At 39.0% G+C, this 26,295-nt stretch overlaps 1 protein-coding gene across 1 annotated transcript in view; it reads left to right on the forward strand.

Annotated features, from left to right (window-relative positions):
* The window catches only part of LOC126188151 (RAB6-interacting golgin), a 59,463-nt gene that overhangs the window by 5,036 nt on the left and 28,132 nt on the right, over nt 1-26,295 (forward strand). The window contains exon 3 of the mRNA XM_049929658.1: nt 3,623-3,930. Coding sequence (XP_049785615.1) covers nt 3,623-3,930 — 308 coding nt within the window. The remainder of the gene's footprint in view (nt 1-3,622; nt 3,931-26,295) is intronic.

Below are 26,295 nucleotides of genomic sequence, written 5' to 3' on the forward strand. Positions count from 1 at the left end.
CCTCCTGCAGCCCCAAAAGAGCTGCCAACTGGTTCCTTGAGTTTATGAGTTCAAGAAGCTCCATGATCTCATTTAACATTTAGTCCTTTCACCCACTCAGCAACAGAATTTGGGCATTTCCATTGGCTGTTTCCTGCTAACGCTAACTGCACTTGCTGAAAGGTTCTGCTTACTGGTCAGGTCTCTCAGAAATTAATTTTATAACAAGTGCTGGGAAATACCATCTTCCTAAGAATATTATTTGCCACTAAGCCAGCCCCTTAGGCATCAACTACAACCCATTTATATTTAGAGAAAGATCACCCATTATCTTCACTGGAAACAAGCAGTGGTATCCACAGTAGCCACTAGATGAATAAACATACTTGATCAGGAAACACTATGTTTCAACATGAATGGTGTCTTGGGATATGAGTCCAAAGTATCTTGGGCTAAGCCACTAGAAGTTGCTGTAGACATCCTTGATTTTGGCCAGCAGGAAGAAAATCTTGTCCCTCCTCTTGATATCTTCCTGTTCCATTATTCAGTCCATTGTCTTTCTGTACCATTGACATAGGTCACACAGTGTACTTGAGGAAATGACTTGCCCCTATGCCAGAGGTACTGATCGTACAGAGACTGTGTGTGTCAACCAACTCAAGGAAGCCAATCTATCTATTGTTGCAATTCCAGCCAATTATTGCAGGAGGAGTATTACTGTACTAGCACATGTAAATTTAGAAATGTACCATTAAAAAACTCTCGTCACCTTGCGTAAAACTGAAAGGATTTCTCAGTGGGTCTTGGGGGTTGGGCCGAAGGTGGAGTGTACATCTATATGAGTGACATTTACCTCTCCTCATCCCCCTCCCCCCACCCTTGTAACAAATATCCAAGCAGGTACTGTAAAACACACATTCCATCTTGGATAACAATCTGCATCGTAAACTTACCACCGTTAAAGTGCTCGACGATGAGGTTTTCACCAATCTCATTACATGAACTTTCTAACAAATTCTTTGAAGAAGATTGAAATGCACTCATTGTGCTTAGAGGATCTGCATCCACCTGCATAAGGGATTGTAGGTTTCATTCAGAGAAATGTGTGGTTTCAGCTTGCATAAAAATTTTAGGCCTAGTGAATATTTTAAATTATTTTTTCTGCCAGAGGTGTGGTAAATGATGTTCTGCCTGGAATTTGCACGGAAATTAATGCATGGAACGATATATCTTGGATTAAAATATATGAATTTACTTAGGTAACCTAATTTTAAAGTTCTTTAACTGTTAATAACTGTTGAAACATTCAAAATCTAAAAATTTTCACAAAGTCCTAATTTCCGGGAATCTTCCTGGCCCAAAGAAATATTCCCGACAATAGTCCCATTTTATAAGTTCCCTACCACTGGAAATATACCCAGCCCACACCACTATATAGAGTCCTCAAATATCGAATCAGACCACTACATATCTGTTGTTAAAATTAAGATTAAGCCTGAAGTATGTTCAAAATTTAAAGAGACGAACTAAGCTTCTGAAATATGATACTTATAAACTGGAGTTCAGAAAGGCAGATTTAGGAAAGGCCTCAAAGAAGACTTCATTCTTGAACTTAAAAATATAATACTGTTGATAAAATCTGCAGGATTGCACAAGAAAGGACATAAAAATGGCCCAAATAATTATAGAGGCATATCGCTTTTGCAAGTGACTCAAAATTTTATTTCAAGCACTACTCAGTCATACAGAACCGTGACTAAACCCACAACTAGGAGAATCTCAAGATGGTTTTCAGAGAAGTAAATCATGCAATGAACTGATCTAGAATAAAAAAAATCTATTCTGCAAATTGAGAAACAAAGATACAAGAGTTATATTTGTAGATTACAAGAAAATGTATGATTCCATTGACAGAAAATCATACATCAATATTAAGAAATAATCGATCTTGAGCCAAAAACTACAAACATTAACAAGATATATTAAAAAGTATATCATCCAAAGTCAGGTTCTGTGGAGAATTCTACAAAAACGTCAAGATAAATTATAGGAGGCTGGTAAGGGGATGCTTTGCAACTGCATCCTAGAAAAGGTGAATAGAGTGTAACTGAATTGCCTCTCATTTACAGAGACCATTGTCTTGTTATCAGACGCATCATAAAATGTCAAAATCCAGATAGAAAACCTGATTGTACAAGCAGGAAAAATTGGTTCACAAGTTTCTTTCACAGAAACAGAATTTATGATGAGTGTTAAAAATTGCCCACAAAATTTACTCATAAATCCAAACAAAATCGTGAGCGTCAGCTCATTCAGGTATTTAGACGAGCGGTTTAGCATGAACAACAATGATGTAGTCAGTCTGGAGATGGAACAAATAAGATGAACATCACGTTCCAGAACACCAGAAACATCAGCAGTTAAAAGGCTTTATTTAGGATATCAGGATTAAACATTATAATACAGTAGTGAGATGTGAAGCTATTCATGGCACCGAAACACTAAAACTAGTGCAGAAAGGTGGCATAAACAAAATTATGAAAATAGGAAGATGGCTGGTTAGAAGCATACCTGGCCCAAGGACAATTGTAACAGAATACAACAGTCCATGACCTAACCAAGAAATCTGTGAAACTGTAGAGAACATAATACAGGCAATCCACAAAAGAAGAATGTCATTCTTTGAACATTTGGTTAGAATGCATGATGACAAGGCTTATGAAGCAAATTTTTCATGAACTTATGAAACTGGAAAAACACCCAGCAGGATTTATACAGATACTAAATTGTCTCAAAGAAGCAAACATCAACATAATGGGCACACATAACAGGAATTTATTGGGGAACAGAATTCAGAAAGTAGCTGTAAGGGACAAAGAAGAAAGAAAAAGAAAAAAAGCCTCATAACATCAAACAACTCTGGAAGCAGAAATCTGAACATCTGAAATGAATATGGACAAAGAGGAAGAAGAAGGCATGCTGCAAGAATTGAAGTATTGATTTAATGTGCACTGCAAAAGAGCTATTTGAAAAAAAGAAAAAGGTAATGTAGTGGCCACTTGCCCATTTTATTCAACCAACAGGTAGAGGTGGCTGGAAAAAGGGTCCACTGAGATGACAGGAAAACAAAACAAAATGGTTTATGTACTGCCTGCTGACCAATTTTGAACTCAGAGAAATCAATGGATCATACAGTAAGTGTGATCCACCATGTGTTTGAAGCATCTCTCCCAACATCCTGAAACCAGCTTAAGCGGCATTCTGCCCCTTAGTGGAACAAGTGTTGGTCTGCAGGTAGGAAGTCCAAATGGCTATGTGGCTATTCATCTTTTGAGAACCTTTTGTTCATAAGGGCAAAAGCATGAAGAACAATTTTAGAGTATATGCAGATTATTTTTGGCTTGATTATTTTTCCACTGGCTCAAGAAAAGTATGGCAAGCCATGATGATGCTTTATGGTTGAGATTGCACATCACCAGCAATGACCGCACTGTGACAGATGTCTTCAAACAACTCCTACAGAGACACTGTCCAGACAGTGACATTTTTTTAGCTAGCATATTCAAATGTGATCATTTAGTTTTAACAGTAAACATTAAATGTAAATAATTTTAATGTGTATTAATCTTTTTTGTTGTTGCAGGATGTTGATGTGAAAAGCACATCAGAGAACTTGCCATTACTTTCTGAAGTAAGTTCAGCTGATTCAGGATGTGGAGTTTCAAATGGGACAGAATCTTCATCAGATACTAGTAGTGTTTCAAGCACACAAGCTAGCCCGAGCCATGGACCAGTTTATTTGAAGATTAAGGAAGATAAAAGCTATGAAGTTATTTCTCCGGAGCAGGCCAGTAAATCTTCTATATTGGATGAATTTGAAATGCGTCATAAGATGATGGAGGAACAGAACCGACGGCGTAAAGAATTACTGGCCAAAGCATTAGCTGACAGGTTTGTATATCTATGTTACACATTGAGTAGAATCACCAAGATTGAATAACAATATGAAAAGAAAAGATTGCTGTTGATCATGTAAAGGAAGTGTGAAATGGCAGAAAGTAGTCAGTTTGTGAAAATTTCAATGATTCATGTTTTAACAAAATAACATTTAATCATTTTATTTGGATATGGACTTTAGTTTTCAAATGCATAATGAAAGAAATTAGCTTAAGATTTGAAAAGATAAGAAGTAATTATCCAGTGGCCGGTCTTTTATGAGCAGACGGTTAAAAATCGTGAAATTGTTTGTTATGTTAGGCGGAAAATGTGGACAAAATTTTTTGAAAGTTTTCATGATCTAATAATAAAATTTGGTGTGTCCAAACTATAGTGCACCATACAGTAAAAATACACTGAAGAGCCAAAGAACCTGGTGTAGACATGCATATTCAAATAAAAAAGATACATAAAGAGGCAGGATACGGCACTGCGATCGGCAAAGCCTATATAAGACAACAAGTCTCTGGTGCAGGTTTTAGATAAGTTACTGCTGCTGTAATGCAGGTTATCAAGATTTAAGTGAGTTTGAACATGGCGTTATAGTCTGCGCGTGAGCAACAGGACACAGTATCTCCGAGGTAGTGATGTAGTGAGGATTTTCCTGTACAACCATTTCATGAGTGTACCGTGATTATCAGGAATCCAGTAAAACATCAAATCTTTGACATTGCCGGAAAAGATCCCGCAAGAACAGGACCTACGACAACTGAAGAGATTCATTCAGCGTGACAGAAGTGCAACCCTTCCGCAGATTTCACTGCTGGGCCATCAACAAGTGTCAGCGTGTGAACCATTCAATGAAACATCATCGAGATGTGGTTCAGTACTGGATGCCCACTCATGTACCCTTGATGGTTTCCATGATGCAAAACTTTACGCCTTTCCTGGGTCCATCAACATTGACATAGGACTGTTGATGACTGGAAACGTGTTGTCTGGTTGGACGAGTCTTGATTCAAATTGTATCGAGCGGGTGGAAGTCTACAGGTATGGAGACAACTTCATGAATTCATGGACACTGCATTTCAGCTGGGGACTGTTGAGGCTGTTGGAAGCTCTGTAATGGTGTGGGGTGTGTGCAGTTGAAGTGATATGGGACTGCTGATACGTCTAGATATGCCTCTGACAGGTGACATGTATGTAAGCATCCTGTCTGATCACCTGCATCCATTCGTGTTTGTTGTGCATTCAGGCGGATTTGGGCAATTCCAGCAGGACAATGCGACACCCCACATGTCCAGAATTGCTACAGAGTGACTCCAGGAACACACTTCTAAATTTAAACATTTCCGCTGGCCAGCAAACTCCCCAGACATGAAAATTATTGAGCATATTTGGGATACCTTGCAATGTGCTGTTTAGAAGAGACCTCCACCCCCTCGTACTGTTACAGATTTATGGACAGCCCTGCAGGATTCATGGTGTCAGTTCCCTCCAGCACTACTTCAGACATTAGTTGAGTCCATGCCAGTTCGTGTTATGACACTTTTGCATGCTTGTGGGGGGCCTATACAATATTAGGCAGGTATACCAGTTTCTTTGGTTCTTCAGTGTATAAATGATGCTTAGAAATATAGGACTTAAAAGTTATGTCATCAATCCTTTTTGTTCTGCAGTTAGCTAAAATTTCAGTAGTTTTCTAACTGTAACAACATACTCAATTTTGCAGCTAGAGTACTCATAGTATCAAGGGTTTGTACACTACTGGCCTATGAGTTAGGAAAATTTCTAATGTTTATGCACTGTGATGTAATGGTATCTGTTAGAGGAGAGGTTTCTCAAGTGTCCTTCACAAGAAATTGTTGGAATAGTTGTCAAATCATTGTGTTTTTTCCCAAAAATAACAACATAATATATCCTGACATCTTGAGAAGAAGCATCAGCTGTTTATCATTTTGTTTTTTGATTGAAAGTGTTTCTGAAGCTCATGACTGGGAGGGCACAGTTTTATTTTTTGTTCACTGTGCACTTTTGCAGATATTTGAAGCCTTCCTAGAACAGCAATAATAATAAAGTATTATATTCCTTGCCAGATCATGTGCAATAAGAAATTCATTCAATGTAACAATGGTAGAGCAGTTCCTCGCCCTACTTTTGATATATTTGTTAATTGTTTTATCATTTGAAAAGTCAGAACCCCTCTTTTCGTTGTTGTTTAGCAGACATTCTTGGAGCTGACAGTATTAAATTCGTATTTGTGTAAATATCAGTAATAAGTTTTAAATTAATCTAAAATACTGCACTATAGTGTAAAAAACTGTAATATAGCTATGTACATTTATGTGGACAATAATGCACAGACAGATTTTTATTTTTTTTCTCAGAATATTAGCTAATGATGCTAATACCTATTAATGTCATTACGCTCCCTAGTTCTGTGGATACAAGAAAATATTTTTTTATAACATAATGCTACTGACATTTACATACATGAATTTAATGCTGTTATCACCAAGAACATGCTGCTACCGACTACTATGAATACAGATAATCAAGATATGCATATGAAACACTTGTGACATTTAACTTAACAGTGTATAACAGTGTATTTAGTATGTCTTACCAATCACACGTGACAGCTTGTTGACTGTAAACCGTTTAATACCATGTGATTCGTGAAATTTTCCCGGCATAAAGAATATTCTATGAAGTTTTGGGATTGCAGCCGGATGATGTTGACTTTTGCCATGATATTTTGGCTGACAGCCCTTCAGCCATCTTCAGATGAGTGTTTGCACTGGAGTTTGCTTGTTCACATCTCTAACTTTATATCAGAAATGGCAGAGAGAAGCATGCACAAAGGCAGGCACCATGTGAGCAACCTTTATCGAGTTTATGCACCCTCTTCGAATATTGTTCACCTATGATGAACGGGTGTATGTGTAATGGTGATACTGCATGTGTGCTCTCTATTGGGATGCACACTCACAGAAGGAAAATTGAACTGTCAAAATTAATGAAATTAACTGTCGCTAGACACATCATTAGTCATAAAATGTTTTCTTTCGAGAGAAATGAAGGAAATCGCTGGTTTCCACGTCTTATCCAGTTGCAAGCTGCTGTCTTGATTAATAAGATCTTCCATTAAATGTATTTCCACCAATTCTTTAATAACTGAATCCCAGAAGGATATCATTGAGCCCAAGATTTCCATGGCAAAATAACCAGTGGAATGTCCTGTAGAGATACAGTACTCGGCTGTGGCTTATCTACTCGGCTACAAAAGATGAGTGTGGTGATCATGTTCAGTGCATCTTTCATGCCCTGTGATGGAACAGAGCTGTGAGGTCTTAATTTTTTTCTGTTCTACCATGGATATATGATCTTCCAAAGATAGTCAAAGGAGGTCAGCAGTATCGGCATTGCAACATAGGTTTAGCTAAACATCTTGCGTTTTTACTGAGACTTTTGGTGTTGAACTACTCATGTCATATTCACAACTCTGGTGACTTCATTAATAGTCTGAAGTCACTTCCCTTTCCTCAACCTACTTTTTATTCAACAGTTAACATTTTGAGCAAATTAATGACATTGCTGTGGGTAGTTCTCTCTCCACTCTGGTAGCAAACTATTTTATGGAAGACTGTGAGGAGAGAAAGCGCTTGATTCAGCAGAACTTAAACCAAAAGCCTTCTGTCGATATGTGGATGATACTTTTGTAGTGCGGCCCCATGGTTGAAGAACAACTGTCACACTTTTTGTGGCATCTGAATTCAATCCACAAGAATATCAGATTCACGATGAAAGTGGAGAGGGCAGCTGTCTGCCATTTTTGGGCATCGTGGTCAGTCGGAAAGTGAATGGATCATTGGGGCATTCTGTTTAGCATAGTCCACCCCCGGTAGCTGAGTGGTCAGCGCGACGGACTGTCAATCCTAAGGACCCGGGTTCGATTCCCGGCTGGGTCGGAGATTTTCTCCGCTCAGGGACTGGGTGTTGTGTTGTCCTAATCATCATCATTTCATCCCCATCTACGCGCAAGTCGCCGAAGTGGCGTCAAATCGAAAGACTTGCACTAGGCGAGCGGTCTACCCGACAGGAGATCCTCGTCACATGACATTTCATTTCATTTCATTTCTGTTTAGCATAAGCCCATGCATACAGACCTGTATTTGCTGGTGTCTACCTGCCCCCACCCGTCACAAACTATGGGTATCGTTCGAATGTTGCCGAACCAGGCACAAGCTGAATATGATGTAGACAGCCTTGAAAGGAGCTGCAGTGCTTACAATCTATGTTTAAAGACAATGGGTACTCTCCACATCAAATCAGCACAGCTGTAAAAAAGAAGAAATGTGACCACCCACAAGATCAAGAGAAGGAGCAGTTCAAGTCCAGGACATTCCTCCCATACGTCAGCAATATTTCGTCAAAATTGGGCAGAATCTTAAGGAAAGTAATCTTCCATGTACCTAAAAAGACGTATGCTCTTCTCAATGTGGCAAAGAACAATCTGGGATTGCGAAGGGCTGTAATCTACAGAATACTTTGCCAGTGTGACAAAGCCTACGTTGGTCAGACAATGTGCACAGTGCATGGATAAGGTGATTTCTTCAGTTTCTTCAGAAAGAAAACATTTTATGACTAATGATGTGTCTAGTGACAGTTAATTTTATTAATTTTGATATTTGAATTTTAACTCCATGAATGTGCATTCTGACAGAGCGTGCATGTAGTATCACCATTACACATGAGCCTGCACACTGTAGATCGAGCAATATTCAAAGAAGGGACAAAACTCAACAGGGGTTGCTCGTAGTGCCTGCCTTTATGATGTGTCTCTGCACCAATTTTTGATATAAAGTTAATGATGCGAACTACAATCTCCTGTGCAAAACACTCAAGTCAAAATAGCTGAATGCTTGCCAGGTGAAATATCATGGGAAGAAGTTGCTGTAATCTGCCTGCAATCCTGAAACTTAATGTAATAGTTTAATACCAATGTATGAAACTTGTTCCACTATGTGGCTGTATTGACTGCATGCCCTACATTGTCAAGCTACATTATGATCCAGAAAAACAGCAGCGTTCTGCACATATCACAGCTTGATGAGATGGGAGTGACGAAATCAACTGCTTATAAATCTCGAGTGTTGGCTGAGTGGAAAAAGCAGTGGCTGGAAGTGAGTTAACAAGAGGTTGCGGTCAGTCAGACCAACTATTCTGCCATTTGAATAACAGTAACAACACTGAACACTTCATAACTATTCAAATTATCATAAAAATTATAACAATAAAAAATGTTTCCAAATCCTATATAGCTGTATGAAATTGCTTTATTCGCAGCTACTGTTTTCACACCAGTACGATGCATAATTACAGAATCCCAGATTTTGAGAAGTTATCCACATTAAGAGTCAAACCACATTGGTGAGCTATCATAATAAAATGGGTACACACAAAGGAAGCTTGTCAAAATGTACGAAGTATGACTGCTGAATGAGCCAGGACAGATAACAAACACCCTGTAGGATACATTATAAGATCCGGTTGGCAACAGCTGTATAAAACAAGTGAGTGTAAAATTATGTATTGCCAGCCTCCATGGGCTGCTTACAACAGATCTGCCTGTTAGCGGTATGGTGGAAGTACTCACATCTCATGGGATTTTAAGTTTTACTTACATTGGCTTTATAAAGCTGTTGTCCTATGAGATGTTATCTGGACTGGCTCATTCAGCTGCTGTGCTTTGAACATTCTTACAAGCATCTTTTGGGTGTATCCAATTTTATTATGACAACTGAGCAATGTGGTTTGACTCTTAATGTGGATAACTTCCCAGAAGCTGGGGCTCTCCATAATTGTCCACCTACATTATGAAAATATGAGCATTACAGACCTGGGGATGAGTCAATACTGCCATGAAACTGGTAGTTTGGAATAAAGCACAATCATAGAGCTAAGCGGCTTTTGGAAACAGCTCATCATTCTTGACTTTTTAATTGTTATAAGTTTTATGATAAGGATGGTTATTGAGTGCTGTTGTTATTCAGTGTCTCTGAGTTGCAGTTGCCCTCCCCAGACAGTTTTTTCTTATTCTGCCATGGTCCACTTCCTTTGGAACTCCACGAAGGGACAAAGTGGTCCTAATTTGCCTTCTTGTCAGCTACTGCCCAATGATGCATGCACATCCCTTGAGGCAAGAAGACCGACCAATATACAGTGTTTGTGGCATCACAGTTACAGTGCATCATGTTTTAATGTCCTATGTGTTGTATGCTAATGGGAGGGAAACCTTTGTCCTATTGAGGGACTTCCCCGTTTTAGGTGGTGACGAAACAACTGCACGACAGTAATTGACATTTTGTGTGGTGTCAGGATGCCTGCCCAGTTTAATTGGACAAAGGTTTTAACCTATTTTTTAGTGTCTGGCTCATCCCACTTCCTTCCTGTAATGGTTATAGGCTGTTTCTTCTTTGAGGTTTCATTATGTGGGAAAGCTTGCATTTACATTGTATTGTTTAAAGCAGTCAGATCTATCACCATAGAGTCAATCTACATTCCTGAGAAGGTTTGTGGAACATGACATTTGAATGAATACATGAATCTGGTCCTGTTCAATCTGTGTTCAGTTACTCAGGTTTCTTTCCTTGAAGAAACACCTTGGTGTCAGGTAGTACATACATACCTTTTAAACCTACAGGCAATGACAGAATGATTATGAATACCAGCTTTACCAGTTTGATTCATGCATTTGGTCCTGGAGCAATGCGGTCCTCCAGAAGATAGTTTGACCTTTTGTAAATACAGTTTTGAATCTGTAGTGACAATTGAAAATTTATGCTGGACTGGGTCGGGAGGTCTGTGGCTTACTCAGTCTCAGGGGGTATGTATATGTGAAAACTGTTCAGATATGCTAAAGCTGCAGTGATATGAATTTGTAATGACAGCTGAAAATTTGTGCCAGACTGGGACACAAACCTGCATTTCCTGCTTATCGTGAGCCGTCACCTTAACCATTAGGTGAGTATGCCTCCAAGCCCAACTCAAAATTTCATTGCTACTGATGTTTCTGCCTTTGATTCTCTAATACTATTATTACAGGTATTACACGTGGGAACTGCACCATTGGGGGAGCAGAGTCATTGATGGGCTGTTACTTACCCTGCCTCAAGCTATGTGTACACTGAGGTGACAAAAGTCATGGGATACCTCCTAATATCGTGTCAGACCACCTTTTGCCTGGTCTAATGCAGCAATTCGATATGACATGGACGGAACAATTCTTTGGAAGCCCCCTGCAGAAATATTTGGCCATGCTACCTTTACAGCCATGCTTAATTGTGAAAGTGTTGCGGTACAAGTTTTGTGCACAAAGTGACCTCTCAGTTATGTCCCATAAACATTTAATGGGATTCATTTTGGGTGATGTGGATAGCCAAGTCATTTGCTCAAATTGTACAGGGTGTTCTTCAAGCGAACTGCGAACGGTTGTGGCCTGGTGACATAATGCATTGTCATCCATAAAAATGCCATTGTTGTTTAGGAACATGAAGTCTGTTAATGGCTGCAGGTGGTCTCCAAGTAGCTGAACATAACCATTTCAGTCAATGATTGGTTCAGTTGGACCAGAGGGTCCAGTCCATTCCATGTAAAGCAGTCCACAGCATTATGGAGCTACCACCAGCTTTCACAGTGCCTTGTCGACAGCTTGGGTCCATGGCTTTGTGGGGTCTGTGTCATACTCAACCCTACCATCAGCTCCTACCAACTGAAATTGGGACTATTCTAACCAGGCCACAGTTTTTCTGTCATCTAGGGTCCAACCAGTATGATACAAGCCCAGAAGAGGCACTTCAGGTGACATCATACTGTAACGAAGGCACTCGCATTGGTCATCTGCTGCCATAGCCCATTAATGACATATTTCGCCACACTGCCCTAACGGATATGTTCGTTGTATGTCCCAAATCAATTTCTGCTGTTATTTCACAAAGTGTTGCTTGCCCGTTATCACTGACAACTCTACTCAGATGCGCTCTTGGTTGTTAAGTGAAGGCTGTTAGCCACTGCATTGTCCATGGTGTGGGGTAATGCCTGAAATTTGGTACTCTCAGCACGCTCTTGACACTGAATCTCAGAATACTGAATTTCCTAATGATTTCTGAAATGGCATGCCTCAGCTTCAACTACCGTTTCATATTCAGAGTCTTAAATCCTGTCGTGCGACCATAATCGCATTAAAAACCTATTCGCATGAATCACCTGAGTACAAATGACAGCTCCACAAATGCGCTGCGCTTGTATACCTCGTGTATGATACTGCCGCCATCTGTATATGTGGATATCACTATTCCATGACTTTTGTCACCCCATTGTAAAAAAAATGAATTAAATGCACTAAAATTAAATAGGTGGATCAGTGGGAATGAAATCAAGAAAAGTAAGCTAGACATGGATACAGGCAGAGATAGACTAAAGGTTAAGGTGATTGGTCATGATAATTAAGAAATCTGTTGGTTTATGCCCCTTTCTGGCCCAAATTTTCAATTGACACTACATATTTATTACATTGCAGGTGAAGCATATCTGAAAAATTTGCAATTGTATCATTGCATCTCATTTCATCTTCATTTCAAAATAAAATTCTGTCCCTAAGCGAGGAACCACATTTAGCTAGTATACCGCTAGTTATAATTAAACTGAGTGTGTTCCGAGTACTGCAGTGCAGGCTGCATGCAACACAGGACGCTGAAACATTGTAGGTTTGTTCATTAATTGGCGCTGTAATGGCATACACTGAAAAAAAATTATAGTTCCACTTTGTGCACCAGTTGAAAATGTGGTGCTGTAAGCATCCAAAATGTGGTGTGGATGTAGGGGAAGGGGAGGAACAATCAGACACATGACAATGGTGTTTCTGGCACATTTACGATATTGTCACAAGTTACGACATGTTTTCAGTGTGGTTGCCTGACTCACCAGCATATGATGCATCTGTAACATGGCGAAGTCGACAGTTGCTTGCAGTATACCAGTGTAATCAGAGTGATATGCTATTATATGCTACCCTTCAGATCAGGAAAAGTCCAGATACATCCCTGATAGACATGATCTTTCAAATATATCCACTACCAGAAGCCACATGGATTTAGGTAAGGGGTTTGGAAGGCCACACTTCTTGAAATTGCCTAGAGATGATGCAATTGTTACCAAAGGTTTCTTGAAGCAAATCTTTCACCTGGCAAGTGACATATAGTATTGCCCCATCTTGCATGAAGATAGTGGACACAGTTGTATTCTTGCCAAGCCAGAATCATGTTTTTCACAAGGAAGTCCTTATAATGTGCAGATGTAACTGTACCCCTAACAGGCTCATGACGTGTCATCAAAAGAAAAATGGACTAGGAATAAAGGAGCTTGTGAAACCACATCACACAGTCCGATAAGCTGACTGCAGTGGATGTACGTACACAACATGTGGCACAGTAAAACTCAGTATACAACTTACCTGTGCATTCACGGCAGCTTGCAGAGTAAAATGTGCCTTGTCCCTCCTAAGAATATTCTGTGGCTATTTGCATATTTTTATGCATGCCAAAAAATGAAGGGCAAAGTCAAAGCATTGTAGCCTATCTTGGAGCCTCATTGGTGCACATTCTGAATCTTATAGGATTGCCAGTGTAAACTGTGCTGCAAAATCTTTTGAATTGTTGACAATGGGGGAGAGAGTTCCTGGGACTCAGCTCAAGCACTGGATGTAGAATGTGAGGCATGTGCTGCATGGTCAGCTATAGCTATAGCAACTTCATCAACAGCTGCCATGAGAATGGACTGCTCCCCCCCGTCCCCCCGTCCTCTCTCTCTCTCTCTCTCTCTCTCTCTCTCTCTCCCCCCCCCTCCCTCCCTCCCTCCCTCCCTCCCTCCCTCTCCCCCCCCCCCCCCCCCCACCTGCAGCACTACCCAATTCACCTGTTTCTTCAAATTTCACATCTCATATTCTTTAGCCCATTTACTGACATGTGACCTCTTCGTAGTTGTTTCTGCTGGCGATGGACCTACAATGCAGTGCTGCTGTCAGTGTCATTCTGATAAAACAACTTTACCAGAGGAGCATGGGCTTTCTTCTAAATAGCTATTATGTTTTGTTTGGAAAACTTCAAACTTCTTAACCCTTTACCCAATAATCACTCCACAGAAGAAATCAAGTTACAGACAGCATACTGACATCGAGAACAGGGAACATTTCTCACTGCTTACAGCTCTATATTTTCACCTGTTGGTAGAAAGTTGAACTATTATTTGTTACCGAGCGAGGTGGCGCAGTGGTTAGACACTGGACTCGCATTCGGGAGGACGACGATTCAATCCCGCGTCCGGCCATCCTGATTTAGGTTTTCCGTGATTTCCCTAAATCGCTCCAGGCAAATGCCGGGATGGTTCCTTTCAAAGGGCACGGCCGACTTCCTTCCCTGTCCTTACCTAATCCGATGAGACCGATGACCTCGCTGTCTGGTCTCCTTCCCCGAAAGAACCAACCTATTATTTGTTTCAGCACACTCCACGAGCACACAAATTAATGAGCATACCTACACTGTTTCAGCATCCTGCTGCATATACAGCTTGCCCTGCAGCACTCGCAACACCTTCAGTTTCATTATAACTACCCGTTATCATCTTGATTGCATCTAAAAGTATGGGCTAGTCAGTGGCTGAGTGCTTTTCTCATGTTACTAATTCAGACAATCAAAAATCAGCTTTTAGACTTTTAGTGATATGTATGGAGAAGACTGAGTTTTTACTCCAGCCTTGAGAAAGTATTTAAACACAATGTGGTTGTGTGAAATTGAGAATTCATGCTGGAGTATGAAGAACCCAGTCCCAGAACCAGATCACAGTATGCCATGTCATGTCACAATCTTCTAAAGAATTCATCCTTGATGTTTTTCAGGAAATTTGATCTGCTGCTCAATATCCTGTAATTCGAAGTAGACAATAATGCCTCGTCCTGTTGTAATGACAGCAGGGAAGGATTATACAGTGAAGATAGGTTTTCATTGTCCTCCTTTTATGCACAGGAAAGACAACACTATATCCCGACTTGCTTAAACTGGCATAATTTTTCTTACCAGGTAGGGCCTTCGGCATTTAATTGGAAGCTAAGTTTCGTGTAATGGCTGCTTGAAGCAGACTTCTGAGAAGAATGTACAACTTGCTGTGACTGTGATGTAATGTCTGATAATTATTCCCCAGAAAACGTTCTGTGAAGCAGTGGTTGAAATGATGAGTTTTCTACAGCAGTCCTTAAAATCATTTCATCCATGATAATAATACTTGTTACGCGTGTTATGTTCTTAAAATTTCTCTGTCTTTGTTCAATTCTATGGCCATATCCTGTCAGCCAGAGCAGACCATTAAAAGACAGCAGAAAGAAGTCATATTTTAATCCTGTCCTAAAAATTCTTCTTCTTCGTCCTCCTCCTTATCATCATCATCATCATCATCTTCTTCTTCTTCTTCTTCTTCTTCTTCTTCTTCATTTCATGAAATAATTAATAGAGCCTGTTCTGTCTTCACTGAAGCCATCTGTTTCTCTGTTCCTTCAGAAAATTGGGACTACTACTGTAAATTTTAGGCTGTTTTGGACTTTGTCTTCTGTGAGAAATTAACCTGATTATCATAGGTTGGCACCTAACAATGATTCCTAAAGGGTTTGTGAATTTTGAAGTGCCTCTGCAGAATTGTTGCCAGCTCTTATCTTTTCGAACTTAGAAAGTTTTTATCAAACTATTAATTAATGATTTGTGTTTCAGGAAAGTTCTTGGGGAATGTAAATACTTTAGAATTAAAGGCGACCAATCACCGAAAAGCGGAAGCATTGAGTTGTTGATAGGCGTACACAAAAGAAAGAAAACTTGTTAGCTTTCCGAGTTGTACCCCTGCTTCGTGCTGACTAGACTGAGACCTTGACACTGTCTGTACTGTGAATCTGGCACGATGAAGAGGCATGGTTTTTTTTGTGTGTATGTGTGTGTGTGTGTGTTTTAATCTAGCTCATAGCTAGCAAGTTTTCCTTTTGTATGTGCCTGTCAGCAACACCGTGCTTCTGCTTTTCAGTGAGTGGTTTCCTTTAATCATAACGAATTAACTATTGATGTTATATGTGTTGGTCAGAGAGAGAATTCTGTTTGTGGATGCTAAATGCTGTCCGTTATGCCAACATTGAGGTTGCATTGTGTTCTATAGAGAATATCAGTGAATTTGTCGTATGCAGTGGATAGGATGTTAACATTTTGTGTAAATTGCAAAGTCATGAGGCACACTCAGGTCAGGCAGCGACTTTGTTTTGTTTTGATGTGCTGTCAGTGAAGTTCCTCCAAAATGGAAACATCAAATCAAGTTTCATTAACCTTGTTGCTATCAAAGAGGCAGTTGAGTTCTTACGGAACAGTGTGAGTGTTCCTTTGGAATTGGTGTATTGTGCTATCATGTTCCATTCCATACAGGTGTCTTGGGATGTTTGCAGTGATGAATGAGCAGGGGACTTGACAGTGTGACCACAACATACAAGGGCGACCACAATCATTTCCATATGATTTTTAACAGACCATAAAGCTTCATCTACTTTGTTTGCTCAGTGTGGGACTATAATGAGTGTTGACCAGCCTATACCAGTGGTTTGATGTTGTCTCCTGTGGGGTATGAAGGTGGCATGCATGGCATTGCATCAATTTCTATTACGAGAAACCTCAGAGGTCTTAGGCAGTAGTGGCCACTTGACTGCCATTTGACGCACAGGTAAGCTGAGTACCGAACTACAGTGATTTGGGGATGAGTCTCGCTACAGCCAAATGTAGAATTGAAACCTGAGATTGATAGTAGTGAGATTTTTGAGGAAAATTTAGGTGTATATCAAAAGGACAGGCAAATGGGAAATGCAGGTGGTGTATTTAACAGAGTAGACAAGAAACTCAGATCCACCAGTATAGAAATTAAAGCTGGCTGTGAGATTTTTTGGGCAAGACTCAATATCAGGAGTGGGCATAAAATGATAATTGGACCCTTCTATCGTCCGCCAGACTCATCTCCCGATGTAACCAAAAACTTTAGAGAAAACCTAAGTTCACTTGTATATTAAGTTCCTCCAATCGTACTGTAATCATCAGTGGAGACTTTAATCATCAGTCAGTTGAGAAATTACAGTTTTGTTAGTGGTGGATGTGAAAGACATTCTCTGAAACATTACGAAATATCATTCTCTGAGAACTGCCTAGAACAGGTATCTAGGAACCCCATTCATGATGGATATATATTGGATCTAATGGCAACCTGACTTCTTTGAGGATGTCTACATTGAAACTAGTATCAGTAACAACGAAGCAGCTGTGGCAGCAATGATTACCAAAGTACAAAGGACAACTACAACAAGCAGAAAGATACTAGATAAAAAGTCAGTAGTGTCATATCTCTAAGAAGAACTTGAAACTTTCAGTGCACGAGTGTGTAGAGAAACTATGGTCCAAATTTGAAAGAATAGTTGGCTATGCACTGGATAGATATATGCCCAGTAGAAAAGTTCATAGTGGGAGGGAAACTCCATGGTGTACAATCACTTGTAAAGAAACTTCTGAAGAAACAGAGGTCACTGGATAAGGTGTAAAACAAAGCATAGGACTATAGGTAGAGAGATACTGAATGAAATGCATTTGGCTGTTAAGAGAGTAGTGCACAATGCCTTCAGTGGTTACCGTAGCAGTGTATTGCCAAATGATCTTTCACAAAACCCAAAGAAATTTTGCTCATATGTAAAGGCTGTTAGTGGAGCCAGAGCTAGTGTCCAGACCCTAGTGAATGAGACTGGAACTGAAGTTGAGGGTAGCAAAGCAAAAGCTAAAATGCCTAACTCCATTTTTAAATGTTCCTTTACAAGAGAAAACCCAGGAAAACTGCCCCAATTTAATCCGTATACCACTGAAAAGATGAATGAAATAACTATTAGTGTCAGTTATGTTGAGAAACAGCTGAAATCATTAAAACTAACAAAGCTCCAGGGCCCAATGGAATCCCTGTCAAATTCTATACTGCATTTGCAGTTGAGTCAGCCCCTCTTCCAACTATAATCTATCATAGATCCCTCGAACAAAAAACCGTACCCAGCTCTTGCAAAAAAGTACAGGTCACACCCATCTACTAGTAGGGTATTAGAAGTTATCCACAAAACTACCGATGAATATCCTTGACATCAATTTGTTGTAGAATCTGAGCTCAATTGTAATGAGGTACTTTGAAAACAGAATTACCTCCTCAATGCCAACCAGCGTTGGTTCTGAAAAGACTGATCGTGTGAAACTCAACTAACACCTTTCTTCTCACATGACATACTGAATGTGTTGGATTGGGTAGTCTGGGAAGTGCAGTATTTCTTGATTTCCAAAAAGTGTTTGACTCAGTACCACACCTATGCTTTATGTCAAAATACGATCATATGGAGTATCAAGTGAAATTTTTGTGAATTGCAGACTTTTTATTAGGAAGGATGCAGCATGTTATTTTGTATGGAGAGTCATCATCAGATGTAGACGTAACTTGGGGTGTACCCCAGGGAAGTGTTTGGGGGACATTGCTGTTCGTGTTGTATATTACTGATCTTGCTGACAATATTAATAGCAACAACAGGCTTTTTGCAGATGATGCAGTTATCTGTAATGATGTACTGTCTGAAAGAAACTGCATAAATATTTTCTGAAAGAAGCTGCATAAACATTCAGTCAGATCTCGATAAGATGTCAAAGTGGTGCAAAGATTGACAACTTGCTTTAAATGTTGAGAAATGTAAAATTGTGCATTTCACAAAATGAAAAAACATAATAACCTATGACTATAATATCAATGAGTCATCATTGGAATTGGCCAACTCATAAAAATACTTGGGTGTAACACTTTGTAGGGATATGAAATGGAATGGTCACATAGGCTCAGTTGTGGGTAAAGCAGGTGGTAGACTGCAGTTTATTGGTAGAATATGGGGGAAGTGCAATCAGTCTACAGAGGAGATTGCTTACAAATCACTTGTTTGACTGGTTCTAAAATATTGCTCAAGTGTGTGGGACCCATACCAAATAGGACTAACAGGGATATTGAATGTATACAGAGAAGAGCAGCACAAATGGTCACAGGTTTGTTAATCTGTGAGAGAGCGCCACAGAGATACTAATGAAACGTAACTGGAAGACTCTTGCAGATAGACGTTAACTATCTCAAGAAAATGTATTAACGAAGTTTTAAGAACTGGCTTTAAATGATGTCACTAGAAATATACTACAATCCCCTAAATATCGCTCACTTAGGGAATGTGAGTATAAGATTAGAATAATTACATTCACAGAGGCTTTCAAATGATCTTTCTTTCCATAGACCATACATGAATGGAACAGGAAGAAACCCTAATAACTGGTACAGTGGGACTTGCCCTCTGCAGTGCACACCATGATCGTTTGCAGAGTATAGATGTAGATGTAGATTCTGGTTGGGTTTGATGTGATTGCTCTTTCTTACCTCTTAATTGCTCAGCCGCGGCCTTGAATGCGGCTATGAAAGACTTTTGTCTCCTCCTTGCTTGATTATTGCTGTAAGGAAATGAAATACTTTTTGTATATATAATCTGTATATTATCCATCAGCATATACAACGTCCATGAGCTGCTGTCAGGTCCTGCTTGTTCAACCTTAACTTTTTATCAGACTATGAACTAACTGTTCATGTTATGTGTGTTGATCAGAGAGAGAATTCTGTTTGTCCAACAAGAAATGTCGATATACAAGTCTGTCCAATGAGTGAATGAATGACATGACATTTGTTTGAATAAAAATCACAAATATTGTCAAGAAATACACATTCTCTGAGGTCTGTGCTTCTGCAAATTAGGCTGGTGATAGGAATTTTTATAGTTGCGTCCATACAAGTACTTCCTCTTGTGAAATTTATTGCGATCACCATCCCATATTGAACATGTGTGTCATCCCTTGCCATCTTTCTCCTAATGAAAATAAAATAACATTTCCACAATATTTCTGCTCAACTCTGTAACTGGTCTTACGTGTTTTCATTTGTGAGTATGTTTTGATGAAAAGAATACACCACACTATACTACAATTATTGGTGTCCAAATGATGGCTGTGTACCTTTTAGATGCTGTTGTGGTAAACACAATTGAACAGTGTAGTCGATAAACATGTTGTGTGATATTTTGAGATACCCTTTGATAAGCCTTTTAGTCTACTCCAGTGTTCTATGAGAAAGCTGAAATGCAGCTGATGCATCAGATGTTACAGCTTGGAATACTGCCACTACTTAAGGCGACTGTACTCCATATTTCAGTTGCATAAGACTTGATCATGTTGAAGCCCTCTTAGGAGAGTGATGGGGACCACCATTTCCCCAGCCTGCAGGTTTGCCTAATGACTTGTCCCTCTAACATATTGGTATAAGGTTAGTTGTAACCTATGTTTTATGATTCTCTGTGTACATTATGTATCTATTTGTACTGAAGAAAAATGCAAGTCTGAAAGCTTAACTGTTAAGCTTCTTGTTTACATACGAATTGCAGGTTAACACTTCCCACACACAGGGTACAGTTTCTTTAGTCATATCTTCTTTACAGATGAATTGCAAGTTAACACTTCACACACACAGGCTATAGTTGTCTTTAATCGTATCATTGTTAATACTGTAGTTTCAGTATAAAATCTCATCTATGCAGATTTTTAGTCTTATAGTTGTTGTCTGGCATACATATTCCCACAGTTCTTGAGGTATGCAAATATGATAGTGTGTGCTGAAGAATGTGAGGTCTCTCCCTCCCTCCCTACCACATCCACCTACCCTCCCTAAAGCTCATTTTCTTGCTTATCCCTTTAGGACATTACCCAGATAAACTCACACACACTTCACTCTTTCTCAGTTGGCTAAAGAATTGGCAAACAATATTCTTAAGACATTTAACTTGCTGCTATTCTCCAGCTTCTTAATTTTCTGTTACTTGTTCCATATGTCTGTGCTAGGAAGCAATACTTGTTACTTTTAAAGGATTGTCGATTGGAGATGCAGCAGCTTTCGAGAGAAACTGTAAATCATAAATGTCATAGATCCTTAGGGTTGGCAGAAAATTTGATCAATAGGAAAGTAACTTCACTCATTAGACTGTGTCACATTAATCTGGGTAGATCAATGTTCTTTGTGATTTAGTAAGTGTTTTTATACTTGCATATCTGTGCCGCTACAGCAGTAATGTTATTTTCAAGCTTTAATGAATATGGAACATTGTTCTCAGTCATGTTTACAACAACAGTTATGTATTAAAATGACAGATATACAATTATATATACACACACACAAAGGGTGACAATGTTGATTTATGAGTGTAGGAAAGCAGCTGAAATCAGCTGATCATAATATAAATGACAGTGATTGTATAATAGCCGTGGTGGAAAATGGAATTGTCTTTCAATAAATTTATGCCTGTGGCACCCAACATGGAAAAAACTGATTGTCTTAAGACTTGTCTATGTGTCATGAGAAGCTCACCGAGCAAAATATTAGACAGCCGTTAACAGACCGCACTGATTGCCTTGGATGTACAGCCGGTACCAGGCACACTCACCGTGAACGTAAGTCATGGCACAAGTGGTGTGTATGTGTCTGTTGGTTTTATGAAATCAGTACAATAAACTGGGTAGACATAGATACGTTACAGAATTTCTGAAAGGAGCAGTTGTGTTTTGATGCATCTGTGACTGCATCATGAATGAAGTTGCCTTATTTGTTGGTGTATCAACATGGACTGTCTGATAGAGATCAGAAATGAGATCCGTATACTTGCTGTGTATACTTGCTCTTAACTTACCAGTGACTCCTGTGATGTCATTTCTGAACCTCTGTCACCTGAGTCGGTTGTTGGGTACAAGTGGACAAGAACTACTGCAGTCTCATGGCATTCCTGCTACATGTGAAACTATGTTGAAAGAAATTTCTGCCATTAAACTGTAATTTACTGTTCATTTATTTCACACAGTCATAATTTTGGCTGTCTAGCCTTTCTCAAGTGCAAGTTGAAATGTTTCAAAATGTCTGACCTGTCTGAATGACAAAAGCAACCGTGGGCATACCAATATAATTACTAATCAGTCAGCAGTGAATATTGGTCTGTTTATACATACATTTATATAAGTAGAACTTTTTTGAAAAATGCTGTAAATTTACTTTAATATTTAATACCTATTCAGAGAATGTCTTAACAATTAGGTTTACATGTATACAGTTTCAAGGCATTACTGAGTCTATATCGACAGTACCAGAAAATGTGACCTGAGAATAAAATGCAATTTCTAAATGATGATTAATTGTTGAAATATATTACAGAAATGAATGGTAAGTTGCCATGACCACATGGCAAAAATGCATAAATGCAAGTTGCCATGACCACATGAATACAGAAATAGTGGGTGTTTTTTGTCATATGGATATAACAGTGACATTGCTCTGTGCTCAGTTTTCGTGTGATGTAGCACATACATCATATGGTATTATATTTTGGGGTAACTCTTCCCATTCTAAAAGGATATTTTTGGCTCAGAAACTGGCGGTTCGGGTAATAAGTGGTGTAAGTTCATGAACCTCTTGTTGATCTCTGTTCACGAGTCTGGGTATTTTGACATTGGCCTCTCAATATATATATTTTTTCCTTATTATCATTTATTGTTAACAATATTAGCTTATTCCCAAGAATATGCAGCTTTCACTTGGTTAATACTTGGCAGAAATCAGACCTGCATTTGGATTGGACTTCCTTAACCCGTGTGCAGAAAGGTGTGCAGTATACTGCTGCATCCATTTTCAATAAGCTACCACTCGAATTCAGATCCCAGAAATCTTAGCAGTAATCCACACGCTTTCAAATTGAAACTGAAGAGTTTCCTCGTGGGTCACTCCTTCTATTCTGTCGATGAGTTCCTTGAAAAATTAAGCTGATTCTTATTGTATTGTTGATTGCGTTTACTTAAACTTATGGATTGACTTTTTTGGGTTCATAAACATTTATTTTTATCTGTTATCTCTTATTACTTTCATGTTGTAATTTCATGTACTGACACATTCCATGACCCTGGAGATTTGCTCCTCAATATGGTCCTGTGGAACTTGACGTGTAAATAAAATAAATAAAATAAAATACATTTTCTCATGGTAGAGGTGGAATAAACGAGAATATAACTAATTTGTTTGGATTGGATGAAATCTGTATGTTTTTCATCTGAAGCATGGACTATAGCATGAAACTTATTCCAGATATCACTTCTTGTCTAATGGAACACATTTCTAATTATGTACTTTGCATCAGTTAATTTTCATCTGACATCCTCCACAGTTTCACACAACATAGCTTCGTTAAAGGCAACTGATCCTGAGAAGGTCATTTTGCCTTGTCAGTGCTATTTTTCAGCAGCAAGATCATGTACTCATCTTCTGTACTAACAGTAATTCGCGACTAGGCTTACACTCCTACATGCTTCAGTAAGAGAGAACATGTCGAGGAATATGGGGAAACCACAGTGCCACAGTTCTCATACTTGTCATACACACGTAACTACACCGAGAGTGAATGAAGCCCGTTAGCACTGATGTAACAGTGACACCTTGATATGTGAAGTGTGTCACCCTCAGCATTATACCGATACTCACTCCGTTTCTAATTTCTACTGTCTGACATGTGCAGTGGGTGGTATATCACTCACACCAGTGTAACACAACACAAGAAATGTTGTCTCAAAATGATAGTAAACGATAAGAACTGGAGACAAGTGTCTTGTCAATGGTAACTGTATTTAAAATTGACAGGAAATGTTGCAGTCAGTGAATGCATATCCATCTCAACCAGTTTCCAAGTGAACTTTGCAAACGGAAGTGCACACAGTTGACTGGAAGAGTGTAGTGTTGATGTGTCAAGTCATGATTTAGTCTCTTTTTAAATGATGCAAGTTTTCAAATGTACTACAGCCTTTTACCCACAGTGTATGGGTATGAAGATCATTCTGGAGCTGGTTCTGTGGTGTTTTGGAGATATCTTTCATACCATGACTTGTGCCCTCTTTTCAAGTTACTGTGAATGTGAACAAGGATTTTCATTTCACCAGTCTTAATGGCCAAGTGTTGCCCTTCTGCAACCTTACGATCAGTGCGCTGTGTACTCACTCGTTTTCTGGAAGGACAACAGCTGTGTTCACAGGGCTGTATGCATATGTTCCTGGTTTGACGAGTACTCAGACACCATATTGCACTTTGAGTAGCCCACTAAATTGCCTGATCTTAATCCAGTAGAAAATGTCTGGAACTGTTTAGAAATGCAGGTGAAATGTAACAGTTGACGTCCCCACCACTTGGTAGATCTACTGGATCTAATCACCAATGAGGAACTTCAGCTGCATATGGCATACCTTAAGGAACTTATGGACAGCTTTTTGCTCTGTACTCTGTAAATGACTTGCTTTCAACTTGAAGTGACTCATTAATTTATGAAAGCAATGAATGTATTTTGATTGTTGGATGTACCATGAGTATTGGGGCATTCACAATTTGTATTTGGATTCAGTATTACTTTCCATAGCAAATTAGGGCAATCATGGTGGGCAATAAGATAGTAAAAATGAATGTAAGAGTAGGAAAATCAGTATTTGTAGGTTGGCAAATTCACACACAGAGCAGGCCAAATCAAGGTAGTTCATACTGTGGTCACGTATCTCTCTCTCTCTCTCTCCCCCCCCCCCCCCCCCCCCCATCTTCATCTCTCCTATTTCGTTCCATCCCCATTGTTTTACTTTACTCCTTGTTTCACTTTTGCTTATCGGTAGACATTGCTAGACATTTGAGAACTCTTGCCTTTTATTAATTTGTGCCCAGTTGATATCAGCTTCCGTTAACAATCAATACTGTGTACAATTGCATTGTTGTTTTCATTGTTGATACTGTTTCATTTTGGCTATATATGATTGCAGCAGTAGGTGTCATAAAACATTAAATATTCAGTAGCTTCCTGTGACTTCTGATTTCAAACACACTCATTATGAAAAGTAAGGACTGTTAACCCAATATTGCCCCCCCTCCCCCTCTCTCTCTCCAGCAGCATTCTGTGTGGAATGGGGCTTTCTTCTTCTCTCCCAACACTCCTCTGTAAAACTGGCCAAGATAAAGTGGGTGCATGATATATGCTTAGATGAATTATAAAATGTTAGCTGCCATCTGTAAATTTGGAATGTAATGTTTATTCATGGATACTAATTTGTTTCTACATTTTTCATATTAGGAATTATTCATCACGAAAGGACATAATGATCTTTGCACAATAAAGAACGGTGGAAGTGAAAATGTAGGTATCTATTTGAATATATTCAGTAGATTTGAGGTTACCCTCAAGAGTAAAATTATGTGGTGATGGGAAACAAGTTTTGCATGTGAAAGTGAATGAGAGTGAAGCTTTGTAGATGCAAAGCAAATTTTTCAAATATTCAGTGGTGTGGTAGTTTAAACGATAAAATAGTCTAGCCATGATGTCACTTGAAATGATGGACTCTCTAATACGAAGTTATTAGTGGAATTGTAGTTGATGCATGTCATGCTGTTTCTATTAATATAGAAATGGATTACTTATATTAGATGTCATAACATTGTGTGGCGAGTCCCAGGAAAGGCCTACTCCACATTTGAATTTATTCTTCCTGGAAGGGAAAGAAATCATTTTTTTCCTTGCATTGAAAGACTTCTAGCATTTAGGAAATAAAATCTTTTTAACATATCGAAACTGTCTGATGTGTTTCTACTTTTTTCATCTGTCAAGTTAATGAACTATTTTGTGAAATATGTTATCCAATAAATTTACTGTTACGTTTTGATAATACAAGCTCATTACATAAGTTAGTCTTTGGTATCTGTTTAGAGTTTGGTATAAAATTTGTATTTAATCTATAATTTTTGATTTAAGTCATTTTATTAATCTTCACATAGATGGATTTGAAATACTCAGTTTGAACTGATCACCAATGCAAGAAAAGTGCAAGTGGTTGTGCTATTATTGGTATGCTTTTGTGAGACTCAATAGAAGGATCACGAGAGGTGCATTCAAAGAAATGCAATTTTGGTGTGTTAGTGCCATTGCCACTAAGTTCATATTTAAAGTCACTATTTACGGCACTTCATTCAGCTAGATAAATGTTTCTTGCCATATCAGATTGCTTTATGCACCGAGCTTCCAAAGACTTCCTCTGTCATCATCGTCAGGAGTTACTGGTCATTCTAATAATACATGTTGTCATTTTGAGTGTAGTTAACTGA

The sequence above is a fragment of the Schistocerca cancellata genome, chromosome 1 (assembly GCF_023864275.1).
Source record: "Schistocerca cancellata isolate TAMUIC-IGC-003103 chromosome 1, iqSchCanc2.1, whole genome shotgun sequence".
NCBI classification, from domain to species: Eukaryota; Metazoa; Arthropoda; class Insecta; order Orthoptera; family Acrididae; genus Schistocerca; species Schistocerca cancellata.